At 39.6% G+C, this 14,987-nt stretch overlaps 2 protein-coding genes across 3 annotated transcripts in view; both read left to right on the plus strand.

Moving 5' to 3' along the window:
• ssbp4 (single stranded DNA binding protein 4) overlaps window positions 1–7,156 on the plus strand; it is a 98,886-nt gene extending 91,730 nt beyond the window's left edge. The window contains exons 13-17 of one of the 2 annotated variants that reach the window (XM_030083045.1): window positions 1,331–1,401; window positions 1,619–1,697; window positions 2,098–2,126; window positions 2,212–2,313; window positions 3,998–7,156. In XM_030083045.1, the coding sequence (XP_029938905.1) occupies window positions 1,331–1,401; window positions 1,619–1,697; window positions 2,098–2,126; window positions 2,212–2,313; window positions 3,998–4,027 (311 nt within the window). In that variant the 3' untranslated portion in view covers window positions 4,028–7,156. The remainder of the gene's footprint in view (window positions 1–1,330; window positions 1,402–1,618; window positions 1,698–2,097; window positions 2,127–2,211; window positions 2,314–3,997) is intronic. The other variant, XM_030083044.1, reaches the window with a different exon arrangement.
• Window positions 7,157–8,226: 1,070 nt separating this feature from the next.
• On the plus strand, window positions 8,227–14,724 carry fkbp8 (FKBP prolyl isomerase 8). Its single transcript, XM_030083043.1, has 9 exons — window positions 8,227–8,331; window positions 8,867–9,142; window positions 9,599–9,768; window positions 9,903–9,991; window positions 10,213–10,433; window positions 10,694–10,866; window positions 10,953–11,030; window positions 12,688–12,825; window positions 12,989–14,724. The coding sequence occupies exons 2-9, from the start codon at window positions 8,878–8,880 to the stop codon at window positions 13,073–13,075; spliced, it is 1,221 nt and encodes a 406-aa protein (XP_029938903.1). The 5' UTR covers window positions 8,227–8,331; window positions 8,867–8,877; the 3' UTR covers window positions 13,076–14,724.
• Window positions 14,725–14,987: the final 263 nt, after the last annotated feature.

Genomic DNA, 14,987 nt, shown 5'->3' on the forward strand with positions numbered 1-14,987 from the left:
AAATAAGAATGAAATACTTGTGAAACTGAGCCTTCATGTATAAAATATAGCACTGAAGCAGATAGGCTAATATGTGGCATACCTTCTAAAAGGGTTGGTTTGTCATATTTATTGGTTCATTTGCAGTTATTTCAACATATTCAGTACATTCACATCAGAGGAGAGCAGAGACACATCTGAAGGACTTGTTGAACCAGTGGAGAGTTTTTTTTTTGTTTTTTTTTTTTTAAATCTACTGCTTCACATTTACTGATAACATACATGCAATTTTTAATATGTTGTAGGAAAACGCGTTTCAAAGCTATTCACACCTAATGAAACAGGGCGGATCTGCTCCCATTGCAGTTTGTATGACTGCGCATGTGCATAAAAACACAGCGTGTCTCCTGCTTTCAGACATTCATCGCCCATTGCACTGACTTCAATTTTTCTTTCCGCAGATTTACTCTAAAACCCAGCAGTAACTACTGCTTGCCAGACTGTGCACTTAAAAAAAATAGATATAACATATTAGTTTTTGGTTCTGACTATGACAACGCATCCCCATAAAATAGATGTGTACACACATTGTGGTCCTCACAAAGTAATAATTACATGTCTACACACACCCACACGAGCCTCCCTCAAAAACACATACTTCAGTCTGAGTTGCCACTCTCCTCCAGTCACGACAACATGAGTTATGTGCAGAGACATGAACAGGCCAAGATTTCTTCGTTACTTTGCACAGGGACAAAGTCTATCAGTGCACAGCTCTTTTCAATTTGTAATTCATGTTTTTCTCCACATTTTTCAGTTATCTGCTCACAACTTTCTACCTGCAATGTCAGATCAAGGTCACCTCATTCTTCTCAGTCTTTTCAGGATAGATAGGCACACACATGAAGAGAGAGAGACAGCTTGTGCTGGTTGTTGCTAATTTGCCGGGGTGTCCATATAATAACGAGTCCCCTACTACAGGAGTAGGTGATAATGGGTTTCTTTCATCATATATTGTAGACAGCACTGAATGAACTGACAGACTCAGTGAAACTATTTAGTGGCAAGTAAAGTAACATACAGGTGCTTTTGGTCATGTGCTGTAGCCAGAACGCAAAAAAATTATATTTCACTAAAATGGTGTTCAGTATTTTCAAAGACAGTGCATCATAATTCATTAATCAGCCCAGGGTTTAGGGTTAACTAAATGCAAATTTTCATTTTACTATTACTACTTAACTAACTGATTATTAATTATGGAGTACAACTAATGCGGCAAAAGCTCATCTTAAAGTACATTTAAGTCTGGGAGGTGTTCTGGTTTTTTCATCCAACTATTCTGTCTTGACAGACTCAACGAATTCAGGTGAAAACATCTACACAATGATGAACCCCATTGGTCCTGGTGGAAACAGACCTAATGTAAGTGTTGTTTCATCAGGTTCTAATAACATTTTCAGTCTATCTACTGTTTTTCCTGATGCTATTTCCCATTGCTGTGTCTCATGTGATGCTATGTACGCTTTAAAAATAAAACAAGAAAAACAACATTTAGAATCTATTCTGAAACCCTTTAAGAAATATTTGTGATCCACACAGTTTGGCTGTGTGTAGTAATGACTGGGATGTTTGTCTTTAGTTCCCAATGGGACCTGGTCCTGATGGACCCATGGGTGGAATGGGTGCTATGGAGCAGCATCATATGAACGGATCACTAGGTGAGTTGCTAAAAACAGCATACAATGTGCCTAATAGATAGTTAGTGTATGTTCTCTGAAACCTGATACTTGTGCATGGACAGGATTTTAAAGGTGAGATTCTGCCCTCTTATGGCAGTTGGAGGAAGTGTTGTTCTTCCTTTTGTGTTGATCAAAGCTGAAGCGGAGTAGAAGTTCAGTGAGTCGGCCAATTGATCCCGACGATGCACGAGACGTGGCCAGTGAAGCCAGTGCAGCTAATGAAGAATCTGTGTCCAAAACAAATGACTTAAAGTTTGTTGCATGTACACAACTGGAAGGCTGTACATCCTCTGTAATGACTCTGAATTCGCAGCAGGAAGGTGAGGACCCTTTAATTCTAATGATTCTGCCTCCTTTTTTGACTCTGATCTAATCACAGGCTCTGGTGACATGGATGGGTTGCCAAAGGTAAGACTGTGAGACCATCTTCACACCCATCAGTGTGTCTGGGTGAAATATTTAATTGCAGCATTATGTTTCATCCTTGCTGCAGAATTCTCCCAACAATATGGCAGGCATGAACAATCCTCCCGGCACTCCACGGGATGACGGCGAGATGGCGGGCAACTTTTTAAACCCATTCCAAAGTGAAAGTGTGAGTACCAAGCCAGGCAACTCTTCACACATAAACCAATCCACTCGCAACAGAGCTAAATATCTTGTAGCCTGTCTACAGATGACTCTCTAAAATTTTTAATAACCCTCCACAGAAATTTTTTTCCATCATTTATTTTGAAACACTATTTTGAAAATGTGTTGTCCTCTATTTTAAAAATAGAACAAACATTTTAAATTTCTGTGATATTCCAAGATCTTGATAGAAGATATTTTGTTTCTCTTGACTTATAAGCTGTTATTGTAGAGAAACAAAACATTTAAAAAAAAATGTTTCAGTTTGTGTAATAGATTCTACATATGTGTAAATTAAGCTGAATTACGTTAAAAATAATAATTTTCACATTCATCGCAGCTTTTTATCCATTCAGCTGTAATTTATCCAGTTCCGTTTTCTGGTGAGGATATTTGCTAATTCAAAAGAAATGCTAAACATAAGTTGGCATCTCTGGCCTGATTTTATGAGATTGGGCTTTTAAATATAGCAAAATGATAATAAATATCTTAGCACAACCTTGATTTTATCAGCTCTGATTTTTAATGACAGGACTCTGACTCATCTGTCAAATACAGCCACTTTCAGCATGGAAAAAAGAGAAGAAAAACAAGAAAATGCTCTCCTCACAGCTCATCACAGGGAAAACACAGAGAGATGGAAAATCACACTCACACCAGTTAAAGAGACCAAAGCTCACAAACACACCGGGGAAACATGCAGCATGCAGAGAAAAGCCCCCAGGCTTAAACCGAGAGGTGGGATGGTCCCTCTTTGGGCAAGACTGTATATTCCTACAACAATGCAGGCTTTTAGACTCTGCATCTTGATTTTTTCGTTGACACACTTTTTTCACTCATTTGAAGAAAAAGAACATAGGAGCAGTGCTTTAGAAAGCTGTGGTGTGACTGCTGCCTCTCCTACCAGTTTCTCTCGTAGCCTGGTCATGTTCCCTTTAACCGGCCTTCACTTGCTCTGTTAGTGATACAACTGTTAACACTTACAGTATGTGAAAGCAATCTGAAAAATGAAAACACTTTATCCTGATTTCAAAATTGAGAGTTCAAAAACAGCAACATCTTGTGTGCCTGATATCTAGCTGCAATATGATTTTCTGACCGGAAAAATAGACTAATGCATCTGCGATGATGGGCTGATTTTACAACCGGAAATCTTGCACTAAAACCAAACCCTGCACTTTTTTGCACACTTCACCATAAAATGGTCATCAGTTTGAAATCAGGCGCTGCGACTCAGTGGAGCTTACTCCTCGATAAGATATTCCGTGTTCCCAGCTTTAATTAACTCAAACGCAGCATGTAAAAAACATAAGCATGAACAACAAACACCCATAATGCCTTGTTTGATGCATGGAGGGATTGCCATATGAAGTGGATAATGTGACCCTGACCCATCACTGACATCTAAACTTCCTTAACATTTTCTCTTTGGGCTGGACTCTGCTCTGCTTGCTTGGTTTACTGACATGCTACAATTAATGCGAGAGGGTTATGGGATGTGTATGTTTGATGCCAAGAGCTGGGATAATGGATATGGCATTTAGTTTAAGTAGCTGTATTGCTTTCATCCTAAACTGGGTAGAGTAACAATTTTAATATAGTATTGGCTTATCCTTTTTCCCCTCCCTCTCTTTTTTCTCTCTTTGCAGTATTCACCCAACATGACGATGAGTGTGTGAATTTTTTTACCTTTTATTTTATTTTACTTTTTCATCTCCCTCTATCTCAATCTCCCTTTCCCCACCCACCCCGGTGCGTCTTGCATTACGACCCTCATCTATCCCTCCCTCACCCCTCCTCTTTGTGGATGGTGTGCTGTTGCCACACAGCCCCTGGGGATTCCCCTGGAAAGCAGGACTCCCCTCAAGGCTCCTCATCCCAACGCCTGTAAAATGGGTGTGAGAACATGAAACGGCCTTCGAGCAGCAGGAAGGATCTCCTCTCCACTTCTCCCTGCCCACTTGGCCCATCGCGGGTCCCCAGAGGACAGTGAGAGCCCGGACTTGTTTCTTCCGATCTGAAAACCTGCCCCCTTGAGGGGGGATTCAGGCCCAATCAAGACGCTCCTCTACATTCAGCTCTATGCCACCATCGGCCCACCGTTATATCAAGCTGATCATAAGTTAAGGGGACAAGCAGTTGTGACTGACATGAGGTGAAAACACTCTTTTGCAAGCTCTGCTTATGTGGCAGAGTTAATGAAAGAAATATGAACTGATAATGTTGTTTTAGGGCAAGAATGATTTTCAATAAATGTTTTTTTTGGTTTTGATGATTGTTCTAATTTGCATAATTAATATTATTTTACTAATTTAGTTATATATCCTGTAAAGGGCACATTTTATCTCAGCAGCAGCATCAGCAATGACAGAATAAGCACACACTCAAAGAATGCACAATGATTTTCTGTTTACATGATTTTAGGTTGTTTGTTGTTTGTATTGTTTTGTTTTGATTTTTTTCTGTCGCAGCCAGTCTCACTCCACATACCTCTCCTTACAACGTGTAGTTTGTTTCCTCAGTGTTTGTTTTTCCCTAATATTTGAAAAAGACAAAAAACAATTGCGATATTTAAACTGTATTTACCTAATGGAGGGTTGAGTGTTGCAGGTAAAACTAGCCATAATTTTAAAGCAGAGACTTACTCAGAGCATTGTTGTTTTCATTGCAAAGTGTCTGTTGAAGCACCTGAATGATCAGATGTCTAGCTATCTTGTCTTAAAACGCAACCCTTCTCACAACTGTCTGCTCTCATTATCTTTAAGTGGTTTGAATGACGCCCTGAGGTGATTGTCAGGACTATTTAAAATTTCACAACAGAGACAGCTATAAAGAGCATTTTGTGGATCTTATCTCCTCTATGAATTGGGTCTTGTCTGTAAATAGAAATTATTTTGCTTGTTTTGTGGTTGGATTTTTGTTTTTCAGTTTGTTTATTACAAACGGTCTGTGAATCCTGCAATGTGGTGTCTTCCCCACGTTCATTGATATGTATGATTTCAGCTTGATTTTGGAGTCCTAAAGTGGCACCTTTTTCCTTAATTTGGGTCTGTCACCAAGGTCTGCTGTTAGACCTTGAATATGCTCCATACAGCCTTTCTGTTTGGGTAGAACTTTTTTATCTTGTATGAATCACTTCTTAACTCAAACAAAAACACGCTGAAGGAAAGTTCCTCCCTGGAGTTCCCATCGAAGCAGTTCCCTCAGCATGTCCTATATATATGGGATAATGGATCCAGGTGTCTGGCCAGCTGTTGGAGCGCAGGTGGGGAACTGAGCGATGCACCTTGGGGTCTCTAAATCACATCAGTCTAACGAAGATGGACAGTAATTGGAAACTGTTGTAATGGCTATATATCTATTTTGTGGATGGTTTTCAGCGGATTGTTTTTTATTTTGAGCTTATTCAACATAGAAAAGCCCACAAATCTGCACACAGAAAGGTTTCGTAACATATTCTGCTGTTTATTTGTTTCTCTCTGGATGTTCTGCACTCATGCCCTGATCAACACTCGCTGTCACTGTCTCAAAGGGATAAATTCTGTCTTGATGCTCCACACTCCAACACCTACATCACAGCTGTGTTCAACCCCACAACAACCAAACAACCATTGTAGCCTCTGTGGGTGGTGCTGATGTACTTAAAAATTTCCTGATATCAATGTGAACCCAGAATTCAACAGGGACGTCTCCAGGATTTGGCCTCCAGTGGCCTGGGAATCACTCTGTCCATTGCTCCCTCTGTGTAGTGAAACACACCTCACTTCTTTCCTCTAAGTCTGGCCCCAAACCTCACCCTTTAATTTCCCTTTTTTTCTGTAAATACTGTATAATGCATTTTGATATCATTGACATGTTTTGATATGTCAGTCACTACCAATGAATACAGCTGAAAGTAAATTATAAATGAAACTGTCCATGTTTTTCATAGAAAAAGGATGCGCTGAATATTTGGCTCTTTGTGGCTAAATTTATAGACTACAGTAAATGTGGCTAAATGTATAGATAACACACTGTTTGCTAAAGACTTGTATGGTTGGGGAGGATGGGACGGAGAGAGGACAGGGCAGAGAGAAGCAAATAAGCTGTGGTTTCTTCACTCTGCCCTTGACTCCTTGTGTTTCTGTTAAAAGTGGCTGCTGGGTTTTGAAATAATCACATGAATAATTTTTCCAAAGGGCACCTTCTCACAAAAACATGCGACCTCTTATTGCAGTTTTTAATATGAAGGATTTTTATCAATTTAAGAAAACTTAAAAAAAAAGGATAAAAAAAAACACAATTTAAATTACAAATGAATCAAAAAGTAATACTTATGGGGAAAAACTGTGTCCTTTGCTATTTGTTCCTGAAATAGCATTGTATATTTTGAAGCTCTCTCTCACTGATCCTCTCTCAGTCCTTTGTGTATATTGATCGTTGGCCATCTCTGTACTTCTATTGTGATGTATAATACTGTACTATTAGGAAGAGTTGCCGGTTGGGTGGGGTGGTTGTACTGAGTCGGGGAGGAGCGGGAATTCGAGGGAAGGGGATGTACATGATTCTCCTGTACCATTCACAGTCCTTTCTGATGACACGGCAGTATTCAATATGAAGCAGTCTGTCTCTTGGGTTTGCTTTGTATTTCATGGTAGGATAGTTCAGAATCTTGTCTTAGGGACTTAGGTGTCTTGTGTAGGTAATAAAGATGTTCTTTGTATGTTTCTTTATATTGTAAAGTTTCTTTAGACTGAAAGAAAAAAAAACAGATAATTTGCTTATCAAAAAAGAAACAATGCATCAATAATAAATGTCATTTGATTTTTCATTGTTGTTTGAGTCACTTTCTCAGTTTTCATAATTTTCCAAATTTTTAAAATATGTTCCACTTTATTCAAGAAGTTATGGACAAGATGTGAGCATTAGTTAAAATCAGACGATTGATGAGCTGCGTTAAAAAAAAAATTAAGTCCGTTATAAGCACTGAAGCCAACACCTAATCACATCATTTAAAAAGTGTATAAAAAATTTAATTACTTTCTGATTCAGTCTTAAGTGGTTTTAGACAAGAATCAGACACTAGCTTGGAATTGGATTTGGAAAACATTTTATTAAATGAGCAAGAAACTGCAAAACATTTCTCTAGGCCATGTTTTATCAATTTAACAGCTAAGGCATATAACAAAATTCACTATTTTGTTTCTTTACAATAATTTAGGGGCAGTGGTAGCCTAGAGGCCAGAGAAGAAGATTTAGAAGTTGTCACTTTCAAATCATACTGTGGACAGGTCACCACTGTGGTTCCCTAAGCAAGACCTTTGACCCCATATGCTCCCAGGAACATTCGCTTCCCACCATATACTACAAATAGAGTGGGTCAATGTGGAAAAGTGATTTTCCTCTGGTGATTTATAAAGTATGATTAGTTTAGTTAATGTGTTTCTTCCATGTAAAGGTAAGAGTCATCCTGTTGTAACTTCAATTATGCATTTCTTTGGAATCCAGATATCATTGTTTTTAGTTGATGTAAGATAAAATAAATGAAACAGATCAATAGCTGAAATCCAAACAGCTGATGGAATAAGACTGCAAATAAACAGTACAGCCAGCAAATCTTCCTAATGCAACTTTGTGAAGCTGTATGTCTTCATGCAGCCCAGATGCCTTTAATTCGTTTTAATACAGTGACTGGAGTCCTATCAGACCCGTGTTGTATTCTATTATTGATTATGAGTGTTTATGGGGCAAACGTAATGAGTTTCTGGTGTGTGATGTCACATGGGTTTATATTAAAGCGTCCAATAAAAATGCACGAGCTCAAGGTGAACAGGAAGCAGCCAGTTGGAATCACTGCAATGAAGTCGGTTTGACGTTGCAACACATCAACAGCCAAGTATTTTCAGCGTCGTAACCGTGGTTGTGAACCGGCAGCAACCGAACTTCAGCACCGCACGCTGCTGGGAGGTACCTCCGGACCAAAACAAGCTCCTCACATCTGAAGGTAAGACGCATCATTTGTTTCGCTTTACTGTATTAAACTTGAGGTTCGCAAGTACGTGCTCAATGCGAAAGCACAAGAAGGGATAGTTCATTGCGCGACACTTTAAAAAAAATATGAACTGACTGCTCAGTTAAGAGTAACTAGCCCGTTAGCTGCATTAGCTGCTAGCTGGATTAGCGGTGATGCTAGTGTTTTCTGCCCCTGTTAGCATGCTAGCTGCTTGAGGACAACTTGTTAGAAAGTTCTGGAAATGCATGAGCGGCATTTCTGTTGTAGCACACAGGTTGGCTAGTCAAATGAGAGTAATATCATTGTCGTTTCAGAGAATGTTATGCGTGAAATACATTGATTAGAGCTACATCGATTCATTCAGACTTTAGCTTCCACATGATTGATCGAGTGGTTGCAGTGAGTGTGGATCTTTCAGTGTCCACATTGTTCTCTAACATAATCACGACTCGGGGTGCTATTCTAAAGTGAGGGATTTTATTTATTTATTAAGTTTAAAGTAGTTGCTGTCTTCTTTTATACTCAGGCTGCTTACCAATGACGGATAAAGGTGAGATTATGGACGCCTCAGGCTGCTCTGAAAATGCGCCAGCAGCCAAGAGGAGTGGGAAGACCTCATTGCTGGACAGCGGGGAAGATTTTGAAGTGTTAGATGAGGAAGATATTGATGACGACCCCCCTCCTCTGGAAGATGCCGGGGGTGGGAAAGAGAAAAACACAGACCAGCCGGGAAAGACGAATGCAGACATCACGACAGATCCAGAGCCTCCAGCTCAAATTGACGAATGGATGGACGTATTGGGTATGTATTAGAGCAGGGGTGGGGAACCCTGGTCCTGGAGGGCCGCAGCCCTGCATGTTTTCCATGTCTCCCTGCTTCAACACAGCTGATTGCAATGAAGCTCGTTATCTGGCTTTCTGCTGGACTTGGCCATGAATCTTGATTCGATTCAGGTGTGTTGAAGCAGGGAGACGTGGAAAACATGCAGGTTTGCGGCCCTCCAGGACCAGGATTCCCCACCCCTGTATTAGAGGCACCAGAACATGAATGATTGGTCTGCTGTAGAAGGTTTTGTACTAACCCTGAGGTTCATGTTATGGATTGACGGGTGTTGTGATCACAACCACATACTGAGCCTAAGGTGTTGAGGAACTTTGGCTAGTGTTCATTCTGCAGGTGAATTCACCTTCACCTTTTCCTTAAGGAAATTGATTGATGCTGTCACTGTTCAAGCTGAATGTGCCTCTGTGCCTCCAGGTAATGGCCAGCTGAAGAAAAAAGTCCTACAGGCAGGGAAAGGGCGGGACAGTCGGCCACAGAAAGGACAGAATGTAAAGGTCCACCTTAAAACATTCCTGAAGGATGGTACTCTTGTTGAGGAGCAGTCAGACCTCTCTTTCACTCTGGGAGACGGTGACGTTATTCAGGTAAAACTGCCCTATGTGTAGAAGTTTTACATTCTACTATCATCTTGTCATGTTGTCTGGTTCACGCTAATGAACTGAGTGTGTGGTGTCTATTTCAGTATGTTCTCACACAGAGGTTTTTTTTTCCTCTTCAGGCGCTGGATCTAACAGTGCAGCTTATGGAAATTGGGGAGAAAGCGCTCATTGAGACCAATGGAAAGTATGCATATGGTACACGTGGAAGGTAGGAAGGCGTTTTAAGTAAACTATGCACTGATATTGTAACATAGACTAAATAATTTGTTCATTAATAGCTTCACTTTCAAATTTGTAATAAAACAAAAACTTGATTTTTTTTTCTGCTGTCACAGTTTTTATTTTATGTGGCGTATTAAGATTAAGGTCTTTTTTAATTTTTAAAACTCAGTTTTCGTTTCTTTGCTGTTTCTTTTTTCCCCTCACTAGTCATGAACCTGAAGTTCCTCCAAATGCTGAGCTGTCCATTGAGGTAGAAATGCTAGAAGCTACTGATGCTCCAGACCTGGAGCTCCTGCCACCTGCAGAAAAAATTGCCCTTGCCACCTGTAAAAGAGAAAGGGGCAATGTCCACTATCAGCGTGGAGATTATGCTTTTGCTGTGAACTCGTATAGCATTGCCCTGCAGATAACAGAATCCAGTTCAAAAGGTAAGATACTACAAAACGAGTTGGATCTTACTAAAGAGTTTCTTGAAATTGGGTTTCCTGTTGTCTATTTTTTTTTCTCCAATCTTAGAGAGTTGTTTTTTTTCTTGAAATCCCCTTCGATTTAACTAATGTTCCATCACTATTGTAATACACTGTTGGACTTAAAATTCAACTATTACTCCTGTTTTGTCATTTGTCATTGTTTCTGAGTGCTTAGTTTTTGGGGGTTTTTTGCATAAACTGATGCATTTCTCTGACAGTTGATATCAGTCCAGAGGAGGAGAACGAGCTGCTGGATGTGAAAGTCAAATGTTTGAACAACATGGCTGCTTCACAGTTGAAACTTGACCACTACGATGCAGCTCTTAAATCCTGCGTCTCATCCCTTGCACATCAGCCAGACAATATAAAAGCACTTTTCCGCATGGGCAAAGTATACTTCACTGTCGTTCTTCATGTTTATTTTCATTGTTTTACTCTTGCTGTTCTCTTGTTAACAATAACCTGTTTTAACTTTAGGTCCTGGCCTTGCAAGGTGAATACTCAGAAGCCATTCAAACACTGAAAAAGGCACTGAAACGGGAGCCAAGCAACAAGGTACCTTTGGCCTCATCACATTATTCCAATATTTTGTTAATCTGGACAGTAGATGGTGCTATAGGGTAAAATTTCACTTACTTTATTGCACAAGTTCAGGTGAACTGCTGATTCATCATTTAAGAGGATCTGTTTTCGTGTTGTTTCTGTAGATAGGTTGCCCTTACGCCAGTCACATTTAAAGCTTAGTCAGTAATTTGTGTTCTCTCACTTAATAAATGAGATATATTCACCCCTGTAGCTACAGAAGGATTTATTACAGAACTCATCTAAGCGTGGGCTTCTTGGATCACAGAGAAGCTGCAGCAGCATGCTGCTCATGGCCAGAACTCCTTTCTTTAGTCCTACACTATCCTGTCAAACAGCGCATATCTTGGCCACCAGTTTTCAAACGAGGCATGCAGTGCTGCTATTTTACATACAGCACTATGGCTTTTTATGCAAACGCAATCCTCAGCTGGCTCATTTAAAGGGTCACATTGGTGTTGAACGTGAACCCTCAGAATTACTACACATCTGAACAGCAAAAATATGCTTGATGATGTGTGTGACTATAGCTTGAATCATTTTACCTGTCATAACTGTGATATTTGACTGATATACTTGTTAATACACGTGTGTGTGTGTGAATATGGTGCATTTCCTTTCGTTACATAAATGACAAAAAGGGTTTGTTTCTAAGTGTGATAAAAGAGAGCCTGAGGAAACAACTCCCTCTTCAAGCAACAGGAACAGTGGGTGTGTGTCACACACAATGCCAGGATGCTCGCCTTATTATCAGTGAGGCGGTCTTCAACAGGCACAGGCATCATGAAGTGACAGAATGACACATTATCTTTTTATTCTCCGAGCATTGACAGGCATGTTGTCTGCATTTTATGCAGTGGTGTCAGATGCTCACACCCCTGATCTTAAATTCCACTGGGTGATGGCACATTTGTTTGGCTGTGGTTTGTTTACTTTTTGAAATTGCATGCATATTTGACAGTTCTTGTTTAAGAAGGTTCAAACATTTTCAACTCAGTGCATAGACACAACTGCTGCTCAGTGACGACGTTGCATGTTTACTTAGCCTAATTTTATCCCGAGAAACTAGTTGATGTTGTGCAGTGTTTTCATACAGTGCCAAAATTTTCAGTAATGGTTTCTCCCCTTGACGCTCCACTCCCTAAAGATCCTTGCAAGCTCTGTGAGTCTCTGTGTTGTGATTTTATGAAACACAAACACTGTTCTGTCTTTGAAAAAGCTGTTTTGCTTAGTCACTCACCAGCTTTAGGAGAAGTACAGTGACTCAGTTCTGAGACTGTGATGGAACAATAACTGAATCCATATCCGGGAACAACTGTGCGGACATGTGTGCTAAATGGCAGGCTAAATTTGTGATGATTTCTTGGAAGTTGAGTACTTTTTCCAGCATCATCCAATCATAACTCCTCCTCCCCCCAAGAAAGCAAAAAAGAATTAATAATAAAAAGCTTTCTGGTGTGTTTTCAATGCTGCAAGGTACTAAAGATAGCCAACTATTGTTGTTATTTTGGAATTGCCAGTTAAGCCTTGGTTTATTATACAGTAACGGGACAAGAATAACAAGTGGTAGACAAGAGTTGCACTTAAAATCTAAATTTTAACTTTCAAATTCTGTATATCTCCTGTAAAGACAATTCATGCAGAGCTCTCCAAGCTGGTAAAGAAGCACTCGGAGGTGAGGGGGGCAGAGCAGGCCATGTACAAGAAGATGTTGGGCAACCCCTCGAGTAACAGCAGTGCACAGAAGCGCCACGCTAAGTCTTCATGGGTGAGATGGACAATTTCTTTTCTTTTCTTGTTGCATCAGCCGGTGTTTTGCCAGGTCTTTTTGTTGTCAGTTGTGTGTTTTTTCCAAATGTTTATTGACTTAATATTACTCTTCAGCATTTCGATACAACATGAAGTTATTCAACCTGTTTTTGTTCCCCCAGGGCTTCAGCTGGAAGTGGCTTTTTGGTGCCACTGCAGTAGCTATTGGCGGCGTGGCTTTATCCGTTGTCATTGCGGCTAGAAGCTGAAGGAGCCTGCAGGAATGGCCTCACAGGAGGAAAGGTGCAGTGGGAGATCTGAAACACAGAAGCACATCTGGCAGTGCCTATTGACCTTTGATAGACATGGGTTCAAAATGCCAGTTAGTCATCTCTTTCCTCTGCTATGTTTGAGAACTGCGTCTGACCAATGAGAAAAAAAAAATTAATTTGGGAGGTGTATCCCTATCAATCTATAGAGGAATACATTTCTGTCTCGTTGCCAGACTCTATTTTACAGTTTCCTCTCATTTCTTTTTGGTATTTCGGTTCATGCGTCGACATGGCTTCTTAAATGCTTAAAAGATTTCTGATTAGAGCAACTTTTAAAGATTTCTTTTTGTTTTATGGTGATTTTTTTTCTATCATGATCTCTTGATTTGTGACATTATGCAGAAAATGTATTGGTTCCAAGACATGATCGCTCCTTGTTCGAGTACAGTGAACATTTTTCTTCATTCCTTAATTCCTAAATGGGATCTGATCCCGATCTGGGTCACATGTACAGACTGCCTGGTGAGTAAAGAAAGTTTAGATAGGCTAATACCTTACATGATATTTTCCTTTCTTTATACGTCAGAAGGCAAGCCTGGAGTCTAATCGATAAAGCCAGATTGGGCCTTTAAAAAATAAAATCTGCTGTTGATAAGAAGTATGTACTGATGTGAACCATGCCCCACAAGAAGATTTCTGAAGATTTGTCATCAGAAATTGTTGATAACTAGCAGGGCAATGACTGAAAATATGTAAATAAATCTACAACAGAATGGCTTCACAAACAGAACATCAGCCTTCTGAAGAGCCCAGGGGTCCATTTCACACAACAGTTTTTTTTTTCCTTCTCTCTAAATTACTTCACAAAATGTCCTTACTTTTCTCATACTGTATAATTCGAGGTCCAGATGAGGTGAGGGTACCTGTGCTACAGTTTCTTCACCTTTTGTGCAGATGCCACACACGTACTCTTAAGTAATCCGAGGAACCAAAACACAGTTTGTGTGGATTTTCCGACTTTCTCATTTAGTTCATTCCTTAGTATGCATATAGATTATAACTGAAAATTGTCTGCAAATGTAGATGTGCCATTCTTTTAAATCACTGTTTCTGCTCAGTTGATAAAGAGCTGATTTTTTTTTTTTTTTTATATATATATGAGTGGCAAAGAAAAATGCGTGGAGTAATAATACATTTTATTTAAAAGGCCGCTGTACAGAAAGTTAAAAAGTTTCAGAGATGAGGTGCATCACGGAGGAAAGGACTGCAAGTAGAGCTTGTTGTGATCTCAGTTTATTATACCTCAAATCTTTATAGTCCTGACCGAATGTTGAATATTTACATTTTATGTGTAATGCAGGATCTATTCGTTTTTTAATTGTGCTTTTTTTTTCCCTGCCTCTGAATCTATCCTTAAGTTATTTTTCTTAAGTTTTTTTATTTATTCCACTGAGTTTGCTCATTTTGTCCACACAGTGAATGTGACGACCGATTCCAAGTTGTCTTCAGCGTAGTGGGTAGACCAATCGAGCCAGAAGTTGCATAAACTCTGAACATTCTTGTACGCTGAGAAAACATGAGAGCTCAGAAAAGTTCCTGGCATTCCCATTCTTTGTTAATTTTATATTCGTCACAATAAAAATGTTATTGAACATCAGTGTCCAGTTTTCTTTTCCTTTTTTTTTTTTTTTTTTCTGCCTCACCAGCTATTTTTTTTTCATTATTCCATTGTGAACTGATGCCAAGTAACACCCACTAGTTATTTTATGGGCTTTACTGCATTTTTAGTGAGAGGTTTAGTTCCACAGATGGTTCAACCAGTTTCATGGGATTCTTGGTCAGTGGAAATGATAAAATTTGACATCACTCATCAAAAGAAAATGACTAAAAATAGTGGGAATGTGTGTTA

Source organism: Salarias fasciatus, chromosome 23 (assembly GCF_902148845.1).
Source record: "Salarias fasciatus chromosome 23, fSalaFa1.1, whole genome shotgun sequence".
In the NCBI taxonomy this organism is placed as follows: domain Eukaryota; kingdom Metazoa; phylum Chordata; class Actinopteri; order Blenniiformes; family Blenniidae; genus Salarias; species Salarias fasciatus.

What these genes read in the sequence shown, in the direction of transcription:
- fkbp8 (XM_030083043.1), top strand. Translation starts at nt 8,878, where the DNA reads ATGACGGATAAAGGTGAGATTATGGACGCCTCAGGCTGCTCTGAAAAT. An exon ending in CGAATGGATGGACGTATTGG is followed by an intron (nt 9,143 to 9,598) that starts GTATGTATTAGA and finishes CTGTGCCTCCAG; the next exon opens with GTAATGGCCAGCTGAAGAAA. An exon ending in GCATATGGTACACGTGGAAG is followed by an intron (nt 9,992 to 10,212) that starts GTAGGAAGGCGT and finishes TCCCCTCACTAG; the next exon opens with TCATGAACCTGAAGTTCCTC.